This window comes from Clavispora lusitaniae (genome assembly GCF_014636115.1).
Source record: "Clavispora lusitaniae strain FDAARGOS_655 chromosome Unknown tig00000003_pilon, whole genome shotgun sequence".
NCBI classification, from domain to species: Eukaryota; Fungi; Ascomycota; class Pichiomycetes; order Serinales; family Metschnikowiaceae; genus Clavispora; species Clavispora lusitaniae.
The window spans coordinates 2,346,361-2,364,786 of NW_027093975.1; the positions used below are offsets into that span (position 1 = coordinate 2,346,361).

General features: G+C 44.4%; 11 protein-coding genes across 11 annotated transcripts; 3 read left to right on the top strand and 8 right to left on the bottom strand. All coding sequences in view use genetic code 12, as the record gives it.

Annotated features, from left to right (window-relative positions):
• Nucleotides 1-177: 177 nt before the first annotated feature.
• Nucleotides 178-1,875, bottom strand: FOB63_001101 (uncharacterized protein; the record flags this gene model as incomplete). The annotated part of the gene is made up of 1 exon (XM_002619960.2): nucleotides 178-1,875. The coding sequence occupies one exon, from the start codon at nucleotides 1,873-1,875 to the stop codon at nucleotides 178-180; it is 1,698 nt and encodes a 565-aa protein (XP_002620006.2).
• Nucleotides 1,876-2,888: 1,013 nt separating this feature from the next.
• FGR10 (Fgr10p) lies at nucleotides 2,889-3,932 on the top strand (the record flags this gene model as incomplete). The annotated part of the gene is made up of 1 exon (XM_002619961.2): nucleotides 2,889-3,932. One exon carries the CDS (start codon nucleotides 2,889-2,891, stop codon nucleotides 3,930-3,932), a length of 1,044 nt encoding a protein of 347 aa, XP_002620007.2.
• A 378-nt stretch (nucleotides 3,933-4,310) lies between these two features.
• RPL24A (60S ribosomal protein eL24) lies at nucleotides 4,311-4,781 on the bottom strand (the record flags this gene model as incomplete). Its single annotated transcript, XM_002619962.2, has 1 exon — nucleotides 4,311-4,781. The coding sequence occupies one exon, from the start codon at nucleotides 4,779-4,781 to the stop codon at nucleotides 4,311-4,313; it is 471 nt and encodes a 156-aa protein (XP_002620008.1).
• An 888-nt stretch (nucleotides 4,782-5,669) lies between these two features.
• RPL30 (60S ribosomal protein eL30) lies at nucleotides 5,670-5,990 on the top strand (the record flags this gene model as incomplete). Its single annotated transcript, XM_066102126.1, has 1 exon — nucleotides 5,670-5,990. A coding segment is annotated over one exon (321 nt), but the record flags the coding sequence as incomplete, so codon positions are not given.
• A 341-nt stretch (nucleotides 5,991-6,331) lies between these two features.
• SPC34 (Spc34p) lies at nucleotides 6,332-7,075 on the bottom strand (the record flags this gene model as incomplete). Its single annotated transcript, XM_002619963.2, has 1 exon — nucleotides 6,332-7,075. One exon carries the CDS (start codon nucleotides 7,073-7,075, stop codon nucleotides 6,332-6,334), a length of 744 nt encoding a protein of 247 aa, XP_002620009.2.
• A 665-nt stretch (nucleotides 7,076-7,740) lies between these two features.
• On the top strand, nucleotides 7,741-8,859 carry KAE1 (chromatin DNA-binding HSP70/DnaK family ATPase; the record flags this gene model as incomplete). The annotated part of the gene is made up of 1 exon (XM_002619964.2): nucleotides 7,741-8,859. The coding sequence occupies one exon, from the start codon at nucleotides 7,741-7,743 to the stop codon at nucleotides 8,857-8,859; it is 1,119 nt and encodes a 372-aa protein (XP_002620010.1).
• Nucleotides 8,860-9,126: 267 nt separating this feature from the next.
• Nucleotides 9,127-10,254, bottom strand: FOB63_001107 (uncharacterized protein; the record flags this gene model as incomplete). The annotated part of the gene is made up of 1 exon (XM_002619965.2): nucleotides 9,127-10,254. One exon carries the CDS (start codon nucleotides 10,252-10,254, stop codon nucleotides 9,127-9,129), a length of 1,128 nt encoding a protein of 375 aa, XP_002620011.2.
• Nucleotides 10,255-10,514: 260 nt separating this feature from the next.
• Nucleotides 10,515-11,258, bottom strand: FOB63_001108 (uncharacterized protein; the record flags this gene model as incomplete). Its single annotated transcript, XM_002619966.2, has 1 exon — nucleotides 10,515-11,258. The coding sequence occupies one exon, from the start codon at nucleotides 11,256-11,258 to the stop codon at nucleotides 10,515-10,517; it is 744 nt and encodes a 247-aa protein (XP_002620012.1).
• Nucleotides 11,259-11,529: 271 nt separating this feature from the next.
• RFC3 (replication factor C subunit 3) lies at nucleotides 11,530-12,570 on the bottom strand (the record flags this gene model as incomplete). Its single annotated transcript, XM_002619967.2, has 2 exons — nucleotides 11,530-12,487; nucleotides 12,545-12,570. 2 exons carry the CDS (start codon nucleotides 12,568-12,570, stop codon nucleotides 11,530-11,532), a joined length of 984 nt encoding a protein of 327 aa, XP_002620013.2.
• Nucleotides 12,571-13,733: 1,163 nt separating this feature from the next.
• On the bottom strand, nucleotides 13,734-15,317 carry MID1 (Mid1p; the record flags this gene model as incomplete). The annotated part of the gene is made up of 1 exon (XM_002619968.2): nucleotides 13,734-15,317. The coding sequence occupies one exon, from the start codon at nucleotides 15,315-15,317 to the stop codon at nucleotides 13,734-13,736; it is 1,584 nt and encodes a 527-aa protein (XP_002620014.2).
• Nucleotides 15,318-15,974: 657 nt separating this feature from the next.
• FOB63_001111 (uncharacterized protein) lies at nucleotides 15,975-17,921 on the bottom strand (the record flags this gene model as incomplete). The annotated part of the gene is made up of 1 exon (XM_002619969.2): nucleotides 15,975-17,921. One exon carries the CDS (start codon nucleotides 17,919-17,921, stop codon nucleotides 15,975-15,977), a length of 1,947 nt encoding a protein of 648 aa, XP_002620015.2.
• Between the last annotated feature and the right edge of the window lie 505 nt (nucleotides 17,922-18,426).

Sequence of the window (18,426 nt, forward strand, 5' to 3'; positions counted from 1 at the left end):
AATTTTGCAGAAAAATACAGAGGTACGTCAAAAATATCAAAATGGAATTTGAGGATTCCCAGAAAACAAAAACAAAAAAAAATTCAGTCTCACATTAGCATACCGTCCATCTTTATAGTTGTTAAATCATCTTTAATACCACTTTTTTTTTTTTCCTTTCAAGCTATGATACACTAATTACTGCTCTCTTCGTTCGGTCGAAGAAGAAATCATATCCATCTCAGAATCGTGCTGCTTTTCTGGTCGAAGTTTAGGAACTTCCAAACTTTTTACAATGAATTCTTCTGCCACAGCACCATCGAGATATTCAAGATCTTCGGGTGGGATGATTTTAGGCCACACCCATTTTGCACAAAGCGCAAAGAACATGAGCACTCCTGGGAAGCCAACAGCACCTTTAGTTAAAGTGATGATGAACTCTGCCAAGCCCGCAATCACCTGCAAGCCAAGATATACGTAGAACCATTTTTTCTTCGACGGCGGAATGGCATTTAAATCTTTCCACATTTGCGGGCATTCAGGGTCATGTGTGATGTAGTCCTTGTCAAGGAAAATGAACCTAATTTTGTTCACCACTGGTGAGCCATGTAAGCCACCTATGCCCATAATAAGGAAAAGCCCAGCGAGAACAGCCTGGGGAATGAGACCAAGAACGGTCAAAAAGGGTCCGGACATCATCACGAAGGTCATTGCACCTTGCAACGTGTTGGTCAATCTCTGTTCGACAACAGAAAGTGGTTTACCTGTAGACAAATCGTGCACCACCAATGAAGAAGTATGTAAGGGGGCCTGGGGAATTAAACCGTTTGGTGCGGGAATCCCCAATATTCCCGATATGCCAGTTGTGATACCCAAGAGCATAAAATCCCAATGAAAAGATGCGGGCTTTTTTAATGGGTAGTCCTTCAGCTGGCACATGAGCGACGACACATTGTGATCAAAGTAGAATAGAAACGTCAACAAAATAGCATAAGGAATAGCTAGGAAGACATCACCAACATCGATGTTCTCCTTGGGCCAAAAATGTATAAACCAACCATGTGGTCTTTCCGGCCCACGGGCTGTAGGTTGAAACGCTCCAGTCGTTGGTAAATGCGCTAAATGAACATTGTCTAAGTATCCGCCAAAATGAATGAATCCTGTAAAGAAAATCACCCCTAGCGGCACACCATAATCCAAAAAGAATTTACGGCACCATGGTTTGAAGTAGTGAAGTTGGGAGCCAAAAATGGAAGAGCCCAACCCAAAAATCACCATGAGCAAAGCAATGGTGACAGAGCAAAATCCAGATGCCACTCCTACCTCTGCAAACTGCCGGTCTAGAATCTGGACCGCTTTTTGACAATAGACGATGTTAATAAAGAAGCCAAACACCTCGCATGAGAAGTTGGAAATAATGCGGAGGAAAGAAACCCAGTTCAACATCGCCACAATAACATGCATGACCATCAGCCACAAGTAGATCCAGCACATGAAGGGGAAATATGGCGTGCCTCGAGGATGCATTAATTCATACACCGTGTAACTGAAGATAGCTATCGGACCAGTGACTCCCACTATGCAAAGAGGCTGGCCTGCCAAAAGACCAAAAACAACCCCAGCCAATGCTGAACTCATTAGAACTTCGTTGACACCATACAGATTATTCGTTCGGTCAAACATGTCTTGAGCAAAAGCAATGGCAGGAAGTAGGTTGGTGAAAAATATGTAAATTGTGGAAGGTATAACTCTGTAATCATAGGCATCGGAAAAATCAGAGCCATAATGGGGCCAGCGATTTCGAATGTCGCGGATGACACCTCTTCCCAAACTTTTAAAGAAACGTAGCATGTCTGTTTGGCTTTTTGGAAAGGAGATTACACTATATACATACATGTGGGGATTCCCCAACGATAAAGAGAGATGAGCAATGTCACGTGGTAAATACCGTTTATCTGCAGAAAGATCTTGAAAAGTGGGGAGCGCTAGGCATGCAGATGCCGAGAAGAATGCAAAGCTATAAACGTGATGGGGACAACGTAAATTTCATAATTGTAGTCCGAATGTGTCCAGAACAGGATCTCTGAGTAAAGCTTTAATCATCCTCATGTGCGTTAATACGTGGTGCATGTATTCAGCCAAGAAGATTTACGCAGGATTTTGCAACTTCTTGATACACATGACCATGAATGGTCATTGTTATTGGCAACAAAGCTAGGCAATGAAATCATAAGGATGGGCAACCAAGCTTCAAGCTTGTATGCAAAAGAGTTGTCCTTTGAAATTGAAGATAGACAAAAACATTGTGCCAGGAAATCGGAAGTCGCGTAAGGACGGAGACAATAAAAAAACGAGAGATTCAAGATGTAACTTAGCATATGGCTCTTGATTACATGAAGCTAGAAAAACTGACTCTTAGTGTGCTTCGAGAATTCGCAGAATTAAGTGATACTTCGGCGGGGATAGCGTTTTTCGCCATAAACAGGAGATGAATCGTTGGATGACTTGTCACCTATGTTGTATGGCACAAGGACAAAAAGCAGGTATACTTCAGCAATGCGGTAGCTTGGTTTATTAGGGTCCCATTTTTGACAGCAACGGATAGAAAAATTAGTGTACGGAATGATTGCAGAAGTAGCGTGCTTATAAAACACCATTTTCCGCCTCTTATCCTCGCTGTCTAGATGACATTACTTCTGGCTATTTTGCGCGAGGCAGGCTTTGTCAAATATACCTGCAGATTATAATACAAAGACAAGCATCGCTAGTCCCATTCGACTGTTTGACTTTGTTTGTTCAGACAATCTTAGGTGCGGCCTCCTAGGCTATCGTCATTTCCATTGAATCCAGTGCTATTCGGGTCACTCCTTTGTCTTGTATCTCACGCGCATTATCTTTGCCGGTTTCTCATGTTGGTTGTCCATCTTGGCGCAGGGCGACATTCGTCCACTTTCAATGAGAAGTACCGCAAGCTTCTTCGACGGGCACTTGGATCGGATTTGCGCAGTGCAGCACGTTGTATCGAACATAGCGCCCTAACAAACACCGGCTATGGCGCGGCTCTAGATGTATCTGGCGCCGTGGCATGCGATGCGACAGTGTTACAAGGCGCGCGCGGCGTGTGTACATCGCTCTCACTTTTGGCCGTGGTAGACGCTTGCCCGACCCAAGTATGTCTTGAGGAAATGGCGCGCCAGGCGGAAGAGTGCGCGCAAACGGGGCTACTGCGGCCTCTGGTGATGATTGCGCCGCCCGCAAGCTCAGGCGAGGCCCTTGTGCTGCCTGCAGCGCGCGCCCTTTACAAGAAATATATCCAGTCCACCAATCTACAAGACCACCTATTGACCCAAGAATCGGAAGAAAATGGCGGTACTAGTTTTGTCCCTGCGGCCAACCCTAAACCACAGATCAGCGTTAAGCCTATGTCTCTCGCAGAGGAGGAGACGAGTCTCATTTTCCCTGTGCTGGACACAGTGGGGTATATTGAGATTGGTACGGAAACAACAGCTGCAGTCTCTCTGGGAGGGCACTGGCTCCGACCAAAGGGCCGCGTGAGTTGCGCCGGAATTCCGGGCGCGGGAGTGGCGCTCGCCGGTCGAGGCTCCGTACAAGTCTGCTGTTTATGCAGTGGCCAGGGCGACGACATTGTGCGAATGACGCTCGCGAGCCATGTGTGCGACCAATTACTGCGAGAGGCCCTTGATGCGCCTGCTTTAGGACCATTGCTAGTGAAAACCATCGAGGAGCGAGCAAAACTGGCTGGTATAGAATCGGCATACGTGGGTGTACTTGCCACTGTAGCGATCGAAGGCCGAGTTCAGCTTGTTTTCTGTCACTCCACCGAGTCATTCTACTTCGGTTTTCGTGCAGCAGACGGGCGCCCGCGTATTGTTCTCAGTCGCGCAGAGGCGGGCTTTGTTTCAGGCGAGTATTCAATCGGAAGACTGCAATAGTATAATGCTTACGGTAACCACGGTGGCCGTTGAACTAGTGCGTCGACGTAAAATTTCAATGAGTTTATAGACTTTCGGAATGCGACAGAATTGTTCTGTATTATGAACTAACAACACATGGTAGTCTATGGGCATGGCACTGATGCTTTTGGCATATAACGGGCCCAGTATGAAAGTATATTACAACGTCTCTAGCGCTCGTATGGTTATGTGTTTACTTCCGCGCAATAGTAATACTTATTTCCTCTTTCAGTATCTACATTAAGACACCCAAGGAATCTTATTCGCTCCAATGTACAGTTTTACACTCGGTTTATTAAGACTTGTATTCATCAACAATCTCTTTAATACAGGGTTTGAAGGAGGAGTGTGCTAGGATTAACGAGAGGTGGCGTGGACCTTTTGGAAAGCACCCTTTTGACCGAGCTTGGAGACCTTGGCGGTGGCGCCGGCAGCAGCAAGCTTGGCCTTTTCAGCCTTTCTCTCAGCCTTCTTGGCCTTGGCAGCTTCCTTGGCCAAAGCCAATCTTTGCTCTCTGGTGGCCTTTCTCTCAGCTGGCTTTTGGTTTCTCTTCTCCTTGATGAACTCCAAAGAAGCACCAACAATTGGTCTTTGGTGCTTGACGGTTCTTCTAGTTCTCTTCTTGGAGGTCTCCTCAGAGATACCCTTCTTGTGGTGTCTTCTGTACAAGACGGTCCAAGAAACTCTTCTTGGGTTCTTTCTTTGGTGGAACAAAGAAGCGGACTTGGAGGATTGGAATCTGAAGACCTTGGAGTCACCTCTGACAAACAAGGTACCTCTACCTGGGTAAATCTTAGAACCGGAGAAGGAGTCGATTTCGATCTTCATTGTGCTATCGCTGTTAGTAAACTTGTTTGGATTGAAATGTTTAGGGCGCCAGTATTGGGGGAATGGATGGGATTATATCCTTTTCGAAATGGTCCGCAGGTTTTCTGAAGATGGATACCTCTCCCAAAATCTGATGGCTTCGTTGTAACATACCAAGTGGGTTGATCTAGAAAGAGAGTAAAAGTTGCGACTGAAGAAGAAAATTTTCACCAGCTTGAGACCCTCAGCGTGTATGCAGGTTGCGCGGATTGGAGCGTACGACATTGTCTGCGAGATTACAAGGGTATGTATCACGTGCAATGTCGTCCTGGCCCGTTCATATCTATGTTGTAGTCTCTCTTTCCTGAAGAGAGGAGGTTGTGTTTCTACGAGCTCAATTGATTGAATTGGACTAATCCTGTTTGTACATGGATGTGTACAATGATTTCTCCAACATTGCAACTGGTTGTTGATTATGCGACGCAGACAGTACGCCACGTACCTACGCAATACGTTGGGTAAAGCAGAACCAAGTATCGAGCAAGTCCCACCAATATCTGAATTCGTTCCTTGCCACTTTGAAATCCTTATCTATAAACGGGAACATCGTTGAAGACACTCTAGTCCTGGGTTAGCTACGACATTTTCTCCTGCACTAAAACGTCGGATGTCAATCAGGCACGTGACATACTGTGACTGTGCTTGGCCGTGTCTCTCTCCCGCTGCGCGATAAATTTTCACACCTCTTCCCTTTCTCTTTTCCTCTTCATCCAGACCGGAGTGTAATACTTATTAATCACAGAGATGGTCAGTATACATTTTTAACGGACTCAAGAGGAATCTGAGTCTTTGGGTTTTGCGGCTGGCCCGCTTTATCCCACAATCGGACTAAAACCACATTACTAACAATTGAAGGCCCCAAAGACTAAGAACACCGAAAACGTTAACGCCAAGTTGGGTTTGGTTGTCAAATCCGGTAAATACACCTTGGGTTACAAGTCTACCGTCAAGGCCTTGAGAGCTGGTAAGGCTAAGTTGATCATCATTGCTGGTAACACCCCAGTCTTGAGAAAGTCTGAGTTGGAATACTACGCTATGTTGTCCAAGACTCAAGTCTACTACTTCCAAGGTGGTAACAACGAGTTGGGTACTGTTTGCGGTAAGTTGTTCAGAGTTGGTACCATGGCCATTTTGGACGTTGGTGACTCTGACATCTTGTCTGCTATCTAAGTGCTCGGTGACTTTTTAAGTAATACCTTGTATAATAGACGCAACATCCAACACAAGCGTAGATGTGTATTGAAAGAATTTGTTTTTCGTAGCGAATTGCCATAACCGCCTATTAAAATGCCCGTGGCTTCATGAGGTTCCTAAGTTTAACATTATGATTATGTGTAACATCGATATGCTTGGCTAATCATTTAGGTTTCTTTGCTTTATTTGTTCCTACTGGTACTCCTTTACCTTTAGTACCTTCCATGCGTAATATTACTACGTAGTGTAAATTCTAATTGGTCAACCTTAATGATAATGGCGGTCTTCCTGCCCATTGAATTTCCCATTGTGATCCCTTATACTTGTCTTTTGTTCAACTCCTCTTCTAGAATTCGAATTTCCTGTTCCTCTCGCTCTATCATCTCGTCAATGCCATTAGAACGTTGGGGCGAAATATTTCCACGCCGCGGCAGAAGTTCGTTTAAGCTGTCATTGTATATTTCCAACTGCTTTCGCTGTTCTGCAACCACATTCTCCAACTCGTCTGTTTCGCGAAGCAAATCATTGTACTCTGCCTGTAATGAATCAACTTTACCTCTAATACCATTTGCGCCCTCTGTGTCCGCGTACTGGTCCGCCACTTGACGGACAGTATTACAGATGCTATTAAAATCTTCACTTTCAGCAACCGCCTGCGGGATTAGGCGAAGAATATTTGCGTTACGTTTCTTTGAAGGTGACAGTGACTCCAAAGTAGTGCTTTCAATGTCCAGCAGGGGTTCCGAAACCAACTTTGGCACTTTCACTGCCGCGTCGTTCCAATCTTGGAAGTCTGGCGCCACATATATCGAGCTGCCGTCTATTCGTGTGGGCTTGGGTTCAAAGAATCCATTCTCGCCATAGCTCTGAGAGCCTTCGGCGGCCTTCTTCGTGATGCGATATAGACTTGGCTCGGGCACTAAAGCATCGCGTATTAAACTCGTCACTTCTGGCTTTGTAATTATTGCATTCGTAAAGATCCCCGGGGGAGCAAACTCAAGTGTATTTATTTTCTGACACAGTTCCAACACGGTGTCTAGAAGCTTTTCTGTCCGCGACATGAGTTTGTGAGTTAAGAGTAAGTTCGGTTGATGTCTTTTGTTTGTTTGTGCGGAGCGTCTGTTGATGTCTATATATGCAGGAAATGATTAATCCCAGCAAGATTCACTTTGTCACTTTTACCATATATCGTTTATGATGCATAGACTATTTCAGTCTCTTTTTCCAAGCTTTCCCAAATGCCATGGTGTTTGAGTTTTGCAGTAGTTCCATGGCGGATCGTCAATTCGAAAGTGCGGTCTCTTATGGTAATAGTTTACACACCTGGATAGGTACTCTTCTATGTATTTAATAATCGTACCAGGAAATCATACGTAACTCTTCTCTGATCTGTATAAAAAATTCGGGCTTTAACTTCTATGGTGAATTATATATGTCTCTTTTGTCAGATGATTTTATTCGTAAGCGTCGCGACCACTTCTGATTTGTAATTTTCATGGTCTTCGACACAATCTCTCAGCTCCGGATTAAAACGAAAAAGTGCTAAGCAAAAAAAAAAAAGAAAAAGAAAAACAACTAAAGAAAAACAACCACTCAATATTATAACAAAAAGGTCCTCGAACTATATACACTGCCTCCAGAAAGTCGACGCCCTGTTTTAGCTGATCCACTTTTATGAAGCAGAGTGGCCTGCACAAATTTGACTAGACATCATCATCTTTCTTTCATGACCGTCGATCTTGACAAACATGCTCGCCCGGGCCGCGACTTCTATCTATCGTTGGGTCTAGAAGGGTCCGCAAACAAACTAGGAGTTGGAGTGATCAAACATAATTTGGGCCAGCTTACGCTGCTGAATAGAGCAGAAGTTCTTTCCAATGTTAGAGATACGTACATCACGCCGCCAGGAGAGGGATTTTTGCCCCGTGACACAGCAAGACATCACCGGAATTGGGTTGTACGGACGATAAAAAAGGCTTTGGCTGAAGCTGGTGTCCGTGGGCTGGATTTAGACTGTATCTGCTTTACACAAGGACCAGGGATGGGAGCTCCTTTGCAGAGTGTGGTAATAGCAGCGAGAACTCTTTCTCAGCTTTGGGAATTGCCATTGGTTGGTGTCAACCATTGTGTCGGACACATTGAAATGGGAAGAGAAATCACGGGTGCAGAAAATCCAGTCGTTCTTTACGTGAGTGGGGGAAACACGCAGGTGATTGCGTACTCCAAGCAGCGATACCGGATCTTCGGTGAAACACTTGATATTGCTATCGGAAACTGCTTGGATCGCTTTGCACGGACATTGAAGATCCCTAACGAACCTGCTCCAGGGTACAACATCGAACAAATGGCCAAGAAAGGAAAACATCTTGTACAATTACCTTACACAGTAAAAGGCATGGATTTATCTATGTCAGGCATTTTGGGCTTCATTGATGGGTTGGCAAAGGACCTATTCAACGAAAAAGGAAAGAAACTTGTCGATCCAGAAACAGGAGAACCTATCACACCTGAAGACTTGTGCTTTTCGCTTCAGGAAACATTGTTCTCCATGCTTGTGGAAATAACAGAGCGGGCCATGGCTCACGTCCAAAGTAACCAGGTGCTCATTGTGGGCGGTGTTGGTTCCAACGAGAGACTACAAGAAATGATGGCATTAATGGTCAAAGATAGAAAGAATGGCTCAGTTTATTCTACGGATGAACGATTTTGCATTGACAACGGAATCATGATTGCTCACGCAGGTCTTTTGGCTTACAGAATGGGACAGACGACCAAATTGGAAAATACCGTATGTACCCAGCGCTTTAGAACAGATGAGGTATTTGTGGAATGGAGAGACGATTAATATACGACTGATTACCAGTCTACTGGACAATGTAAACGGCCCGAGTGGATTGAAAACTTTTCGTCCCTTTTGTGTGGCCGCAGAGAAACCAGACTTTCAAAGGCTTCCTCCATTTTTCCTTTAAGGTTGAAGTCAGATACGGGTCGGACAATGTAGTCATAGGATGCGCTCGTATGATTGTGCATTTCTGTAATCACCAGTGAAATTTTGTAGATTTCTCGTATTCCTACAATTACATTTTGCCTATCCTTCCTTTAGCCTCCACATTTATTTCCTGCGCCCCATAACATAAAGCTGGCCCACTTCTTCTTCGTAAACATACCCATTCTGATTTAGCATTTTGATCACAGAATGCCTTATTTTTGGGCCTCCTGATGAATGTAACCCCCGTCCTGTGATTATGCATAGCGGTTCCACGAACGAAACCTTGGTACCGTGCTTGTCGATTAACCCATGCTCTACTCTTGCAGCTAATTCGGCCAGCCACCAATCAGAGACAGCATTCTTTGTAACTGAAATAGCTTGTGCCACTGTTAGACCGTGCAAATCTATTTTGCTTGAAGGAGGTGGCAGAGACACGGTGGTGTGGACTGTTGAAGATTTAGATGACAATGTATTAGTATTGTGCTTCCATGCACAAAGAACTGCATTTCTGGGTTTCGGACTAACTGTTTGAAAAGGAACAGGTTTCTTTTTTAGAACATCCGCCGCCTTTGGGACCACCTGGGGACACTCTTTCGGAACATATCCCAAGGAATTGAGAAACGTTGTATCGCTATGATCAATGAATAGTTGGGCAACACTAATTGTTTTGTCAACGTTGCCGAAGAATGCTAACAGCTTTACTAAAAAGTCATAGTTGAGCTTTTTGAGTTCCTCGTTGGCCAAGATAATTTCTTGAAGCTCTCTCAATGACGCAGTATCGACGGGAAGAACAACTCCCGTCACCACAGCAGATTTTCGGTCTTGAACACGGGAAGTCCAAGCTTTTCTTGTTTTCTTGTGGTTGGCAATGATGTCAGCTATTGCAGTAAGGGGATCATTGTTGTATTTGCTCAAGTATGGTTGCACCTCTTTATCTGTTAGTCCACATATTTGTGCGACATCAATCAGAGTATCTCCCGCCAAAAGCGAATTGAAAGCAACCTGCGAATCTTGTCCACTTTGGTGATAGACCTGTGAGATTTTCTTGGTTGAATATTGGGGAAAGAGCTCCGCTAATTTCACCACTTCTTCTGGGTATTTGCGGCTTGACGTTTGTGGACGCTGTTCACATAGAAGTTCTTCCACTACAGAATCAAGGCTGTTCAGACACAAAAGACGGGCCGCTAGTTCGCTTCTAGGGTAGCTTGGGAAAAGATCTGACAAGGTTTCTAGCTGTTGTGACGATGTCATGGCGAATAGTCATGAATGGGAAACGGGATAGTGTGCGATGGTTTTTGTGCTTCAAGCTTATCGCGATTTCATCAATTGTAGAGAACATATTGACATGAAGCACAACAGATAAAGAACGACAATCATTTTGTTTCCAAGTTGTTGTTCCCGCCTCTTCTTAGTTTGTACTTTTCCTTACTCTGTATCTTAGCAACATTCCAAAAACCGTTTCTACAGTTTTCAAACGTTATGTATATTTTGGCACTGCCCGCATGCTAGTTTTATTTATGGTCAGCTTCTTCTCCATGCTTAGCTTTGTCCAGTAGAATCACTGCCTTGATCGCCGAGAGGAACTTGGTCATTTCTTGTTCGCTGTCAGCACTCAACTGATATGACTTTGTGTTGGTGATCAACATCAAACACCATTTTTTTCCTCTCGTTCCATCCACCTCAACAACGTCCACTAAATTGTCCACACCTAGGACCTTACGAGGCATTTGCGTCTTGTCAGAAGATTTGCACATGTAAAGGTTTAGATTTGTGACAATAAGGTATATCTTTCTCCATTGATTATATCTACCTCTAAACTTGTAGATCTCTCCTTCCTCGACCAAATACTCGCCGCCGTCATTCTCTTTTGAAAGTTCAACCAAACTCGTCCTATCACCTGTTGCTCTTTCGGGCTCTTCGTCATTGGAAAAGTCCTCGTCGTTGGAAAGATCTGCGTCATTGAAAAACTCGTCAAACACTTCACACCATTTTTCGTACTCCTGTTGTGTTTCTGCTCGCAAGTGGAGGATCTTGTTGTGGGTATACACGGAAAATTGATACTTGTGAGCATTCACCACTCGAGCATAGGCTAGAAGATCGTCTCGAAGAAACACTTTACGTGGCTTGTGCTCGGAAGAACTTTTGTAATAACTGAGCTGTCGTTTGCGGAGAACGAACCACCTCTTATTCCAGTGGTGAGTAGCACGAGACTTTTTTAGCAACCATGCCAGACATAAAACTCCGTTATCGTCCATTTTTGCTTTAGCTGTGAAGGAAGGTCAAAAGAAAGTTGAGAGAAGTATGCACTCTCAGCCGTGGGGAATGTGTATGTGTAGGTGAAGTGCATGATACAGACCATCAGGCGGAAAAGTTTATAAAGACACCGAAAATAGCACAATGAGAGCAAAACATAGAGATTAGCGGAATGGAATAGCTCATATTACGGAACATTACATTGGACCGAGCAGCCATAGCACCGGATACTATTAATATTTTTTTTGTCGTCGAAAGATACCGTCTTGTACATTAGGCCTGGCTTTCCATCGCAGACTTGATGACAGCCACTACAGCGCTAGTTTGGATCTTGTCGTTTCCACCTTTTGAGATACCGTACTCGATGTCTGACAAGCCTTTCAATATCTTGACTCTGGTAGCAGGTTTCAAGTCGTATTTAGACAAGATCTCCACGAACCCCAGAACAAGGTCCACTAAAGCCAATCCCTTCGATTTCTTGTAGCGGTCAAATGTCAAGATGCATGTCGTCCAGTCATCTTTCAATACCAGATCCAAAACAGCTTCGATGTCTTGAGGATGTGGCGCACCAATACACTCGTAAATCATGTCGATGTCAACTTGATCTTCCGGATTTTCTAACGCAGCTTTGCAAGCTTGTAACACGTTGAGCGCCCTTCTCATATCTCCTTTAGATAACGAAAGAAGAGCCAGCTCGGCTTCTGGTGTAATATTCAACTTCTCTTGCTGGATCACATTCTGCACGCGATCTCGAATGGCCTCTTCAGAGATGGGGTTAAACCGGAATCGCGTGCATCTCGAAAGTAACGCTGGGTTCAATTTATGTGAGTAATTAGCCAAAATACAAAATCGGGTGTTCTTTGTGTATCTCTCGATGATTCGGCGCAAGGAGTTTTGGGCCACTGCTGTCATGGCATCTGCTTCATCCAATATAATAAGCTTGAAACCACGGCTGAAGATCTGCATTGTGCTTGCAAAATCCTTAATTCTGTTACGAACAACGTCTATACCTCTGTCATCAGAGGCATTTAGTTCCAACACCATGCTTTTGTAATTGGGCCCATATATTTCCTTGGCTAACGCTGTGATTGTAGAGGTTTTTCCTGTCCCCGGTGGTCCATAGAAAAGAAGATGGGGCAACTTCCCTTCATGTACAAACTTTCTGACAGTAGCCACGATGTCTTCTTGGCCGTAGACCTCATCTAGCGAAGAAGGACGATATTTCTCGACCCTATGTGTTAGAATTGAACAGGAGATTACAAGACAGATTTACTGTGCAGAAACATACCAAGGCAAGTTCTCTTTGTTGGACATTTATAGATGGGAGCAGATTGGAACTAAAAAGATGAATACGCGTCTGCTATGATGAAAGAGGTCCGTGCACGTGATTTGCACATTTGTTAGAGTATCTTCCAGAATACGGTCTATTGCAAAATATTAGAGAGCAATACTGGCCTTACTATCTCATTTGGTCTAATATTATTGTTTGCTTGCTATTTATTTTGTGTCTTTTGTACCATCTCCCATATTGTTGAACTTTTATGAGAGCGCGCAAAGTCAGAGATTCGAACCAGGAACGCAGAACGAGGCACTAAGGTACATATTGGTTATACTGCTGTTGAAGAGGACGAAGAAGAGAAGAGTGGAATAAAAAGTGTAAATGACCATGGTTTCTGGAAGATGATTGGAAAAAAAATGGTAAATCTCTTTGTATAGCGTGTCATCTTTATGCAAGGACAATGCTAATCTTCTCTGTATTGTTAAAATTGACAGATGTACTATTGCGAACAATAGTACGAACAACTATCTAAAAAAACTGACATATGCGACAGGTGTGCATATGTGCATCTCACATTATGTTACGATTAAGTAACCTGAGCATTAATTCGCCTAATGATACTGTACTCTATGCTAAATTTTGGTTCATTCTTCTTGATGAAACCCAAACTGAAGATAGTTCTCCTTTTAGGAACGAACAATATCTCACGTACGCCTTACTGTGAAAATGGTAACATTTTACAGCCCATAAAATGTGATGACTTGGAGGCCGAAGTCAACACAAGCAGAAGTATATGACCAGGACACGGTCATCTAGGAGGTGCCTAGTAATTTTCAAGCAGTCCCCGCTTACAAAAGGTAATCCTTGAATACCACAAAATTCGTAGTGCTTCGAAAGTTCATTTGGGAAGTCTTCAGCTATTTAAACATGATATGATAAAGCAGTAGACTTTTCTGTATGTGTACGGGATGACCATTGCACACAAGCGCCCAAAGTCCCGGTTCCGATCACAAGAGGCGCTTCCTCTATGCTAATAAAAAGTGAAGTTGATACGACCTTCTTCTTGGTTTGAGGGACAATGTGAAGATGGTACTTGACCCTACTGGACATTATCCTCGTCCTGATGTGGTTAGATTGATTGTTGACGAAAGACCAAGAGGTATTGTGTTCGACAAATGGTTATTTTTTTCTCTTGACCTTATACCACCATCATAACCGAGGCGAAGCCTCCTAAAAGCATCCAAAAACCCACACTAATGGCAGCAGCACGTCCTTCCACCAGGGCTTGCATGCCAACAAAGTTGCACGTAGAATAGTTCGCACCGACGTCCCAGAAATAAGACTTAGCTACCAGAGCGTTGTGCTTCGGACAGAGAAGCCCGAGATCCGCCGGACAATCACGAACCATGGACCAGCAGATGTCAATACATGGCATGACTTCATAATAAGTTAAGTTTGGTGCGATTATATCGTTGATAAAGTCGCTGCGGGACTCGCCCGGTTCGCGGCGAACAAAATGGTTGAGCTCGCGGGTCAGACAACGCGGGATGGTCACCGCACAGAGCCAGTATTTGTACGAATCACGGCAATCATCGCACGTCCGAACAGGCAGGTATATTGCCTCGGCGCTAGTGTTGCACGCAATCTGCTCCATGGCTTTCGAAAAATTGGAATAAAGTTGCTGTGCATGGTAATCGTATAGTGCACCGAGTTCTGAATTAGAGCGGTACTGCGCATGCGACAGCGCAGGCACCGAGTAAGCCACTTCCGAGCAGAAATCTAGACTGTGCACCAATGAACACGCGCCCGAGGTCATGGTTTCAATTTCAAACAGACGGTACACGACGCCACCCAACGAGGAGTCCTTGAAATCCAAAACAACATACGCCGTGTAGCGTGTTGAGGCGTTGAGCCCTGTCACATAGAATTGCTCGCGCAAAATCCCGCCCCGCCGCGTGAAGGAAACAGAAAAGTTTGCTGTGCTAAAGAGCGCGGGTCCCGACCGTACTGCGCACCAACTATTGTTCAACCCACTGAGATTGTCCGCGCCCTGTTCGTAGACAAAAAGTTGGTACCCAGAATCGAGCGCATCCTGGCCCTCCTCCGGCTCAGTCAAATTTCCCGTCACGACCAACGCACTGGTATCGTCCGTATCGACCACTGTCGCAAACAGCTGCGAGCTCCACTGGAACACTAAATCCTGTTGCGAGACGCCTACTTGGTATTCCCACTGCGCCGTGCGATTTGTGTGCTCGGGCGCGCGCACTTCCATGTACACGTTTCTGTACAAGGCCAAATTGTCGTTGTTGACTGCAGGCACTTCGGCTAAGCCTTGGAAATAACCATTCTTGAAGGAGTCTCCGTCACCCAAATACAGCTCGTTGAATCCAAATGACACTTGCAAGTCGTCGCTGCCGTCGGGCTGCACGCAAATGGTTCCCGTGAGAAATACCAAAAGCTCGTACGCCTCACCGATACCGTCTGTGAAGTTGACAGGGAAAACATACCGTTGTGTAGCGCCTTGGACAATTGTGGAGGCAACAGGAACAAAGTCCTCAAGCAAAGTGGGTTCTGAGTCTCTTTTGCTGATGTTGGTGTTGGTTTCGCGGTAATCGTAGAAAGCTTGTGCGTGGTCAATTTCGATCTCCGCCGGTAGCTCATTGAGCCCTAATTCATTTTGCTCATGCGTATGGTGGTTTAGTCTTTCCTCTTCAATCCCATGGCCTTGCTCTGCGGCAAATGCCACAGCTATGAATGCCACTAGCGTGGAAAGAAGCTGCATGGAGGCGTAGATGTGATGTGATGCGCCTGATAAGAATGCAGTCCACTAGAGATTGGCATTCTTGCTGGCACTTCCTTCAGCATTTACGTCGAAAATAAAAAGTGCCACCTCACTACAAGCGAAAGAAAATACCAACACATTGAGTAGGAATGTTTAGGTTTGCGCTAATATCCTCTTGTATTTGTGAACCTCCAGCTCAAAGTGGGCATTTTAAACTTTCATGCTGTATTGGCAGTTAATCTGCTTTAAATTAGCTCTGGATATCTAAGCTGGTTGTCTCTTACCTCACCCATGTCTCGCAAACATGAATCTTAGCACCTTTACTTAAAAATTCAACCGTGAGAGGTATCCGATTGTCAGTTCCTATGCTTATACATCTACTCTACTGGGGACCCAATAATTTCTCGAATCTAAAATGCAATCGATTTCCATCATACGATCCTCGTAGAAGACGTCAAAGTGGTTTACATGGCATGCACATCCAACTGAATTCTACCGAATTGCTTTTAGTTGTCATAGTCACCGCGAACAAGTGACATTAAAACTTACATGTAACAAAATTATTAGAACTTTCAAGCCCTGCTGATATTATTCAGTATGGCAGGTTATAAAATAGTGTGAAGAAGTATAAATAATTGTAGTGCTATATTAAGTGCATCAGAAAAGCTTCCAGAACTTCTTCTTTTTCTTTTTCTTTTTCTTCTCAGAATCTGGCGCTGGCGTCTCTATTCCACGAATGTCTGGATGCGACTTGGAAACCTTTAAGTCTACTTTCCCTGAAGATGATTCGTCATGGGATAAGTACTTTTTCAACTTGCTTCCAGCACGTTTCTGGGTTGGTGCTTCGGCATCAACTGCAAATTTCAAGGATGTATGTTTCGGAGTTGTGTGACCTGATGTGCTCGATGAAGTCGGCAGCAGAACAGATATTGATGGAGCCATACCTATGCTTTGTTTTCTCGCAGCATTCATCATCAAGTTCCGCTTCAATTCTTCATAGGACAAGCCGCTTTTTTTGTCCTCAAGCGGAGCCAACAAAGACTTAGTTTTATATGGAACTGCTCCAAACGAATTGGACCCAGTGATGGCACGCGCCAAGCGGGCACCCTGTCCCTTGAAATCTGGATTCACACTACTAAGTTCTTCACAGAACAGAAGTGATTTATCAGAAATTGCTCGTGCAAAGTTTGAAAAGTAGTGCTCGTTAACTTCTGCGGTACTCAATTCGTCGAGCTTGTTATGAATGTTATTCTTATAGTCTTCGTATAGTTCTGCAATTTCTTCATAGGAATTGTATGAGTCCGATGAGGACATGCTTCCAGTATCAGACGAATGCAAAGAGTCAGACAAAGATAATATATCTTCATTTTTGGACGTTGAAGTTTGTTCAGAAGGAGGCACCTGCGCTGCATCTGATTCTCCCGATACAATACTTGTCGAAACTTTACTTGTATCTGCCGACATTTCTGTTACAGACGAAGCCAGAGCCGATATGGGATAGCCATTCTCCTTCATTATATGGCGCCGTAAGCTGCTTTCGAAGCGAGCCATATTCAGCGCAGGCACCACCAAAACTGGAAGCGGAAAGTTCTTCACAAGGCGGTCACTAAGACGTGATGAATTCCATGATTTGAGTGGAGCACTGTTTCGAGAATTTACTTTTGACGCGGTAGAAACGATATTAGGTTCGTAAAGGCGATACATATCACGTAAGACATCCTTTGTTTTGCCCTCTAAAATCTCCACAGTAATTCTCGAGATAACATCCGGATTCACCACTTTCAAGCAGTAGTTCATGACATTTGAGGTGATGCTTTTAATGAATTCTGGCCGCGTTCTCTGACGAAACCTAACACGCGCTGTTTTAGCCTGAAAATTCAGTGGAGATGGATAATTGGAATTTCTAGTTTGTTTTCGGCCCAAGCTATGGTTCATAGCAGCAGCAACAATCACAGTGTCACCGTTTTCGATGAAAGAGCGGAGAATCCAATCAAGCGCCACCCATGTATGTTTTCTGCCACTGATGTATACCAAAATCACTCTGCGAGGTAAAACAGGACGCAAATTCTTGCTTGCCAACTTGCCCAGGTACAAGTTTTCAAAGTCCTTGTGGGTTCGCAGAAAGGTACACCCTCGGCGAGTAATTATGGGTGTAGTGGGATAAGCAATGTGATTTCTGAAAATGGATACCCCAGGATTTCCTATCGGGGAGAGAAGTCTGTTTGGAGACGAGCTGGGCAAACGGACAACGAATTCTCTGTCTCGCCCCCTGCCACGATCAGTTCCTTCCAGTAATCGAGTATAAAGCAGATCATCATCAACGGGTTCCTCAGCATAGCAAATGTCAATAGTATCAAAAGACACGCGGGGTGCATACTTTGGGTTCGGTTGGAGCTGGATTGGGAAGGTGATATCTCTATACTCTTCATTCAGCCGCTCAGCTAGGGCATCAAGCAACTCTTTGTTATCCTTCTTTTCTATTTCAGGCACAGGACTGAAACACTGGACACCCGTTTCAAGAGCCAGATCCAGCTCAAACTGACGGAACCCCATCAATTCTGGCGAAGTTAATGTGTGGTATAAATTGGGCCGAAGGTTTGACATGGCTGGGTAAGATATGAGCGAGACGAATAGGAAAATAAGAAACCTGATTGATGAACAAATAGGTCAACTAAGCCAGAATGTATGGCTCAAATAAGTTAGACTGGTAACAGTTGATGGCTAGGCAGGCCTGAAGCAGGAAGAACAAAAAAAAAACCTCTTGCAGAAGCTGGACAGGACAGAACAAAGATAGATGAGACCACAAAAGTTCGCACGATTATGTATTAGCACTAGCAGCAGAAAATTGCGGGGATGTGGATAGTGCGGCGAAAAAACGCTTTCAGTACAAGAGCTGATTTTAGCTTTCGGAGTCAGACGGAAAAGACGGATAGACGGGTCGCTAGAAGAACTTTTCCTATGTCCTTCAGCACCTTGATAGGGTTTGTACAGGAATGACGGGGTTTCCAAGCACAAGCAAAACCTGCGCAAAAGACCGTATGAGCCGGATTGCTTCCGGTATTTTTCTTGTCTTCGACCCTGCGCAAATCCAAGATGCTAGTTCTGGAAT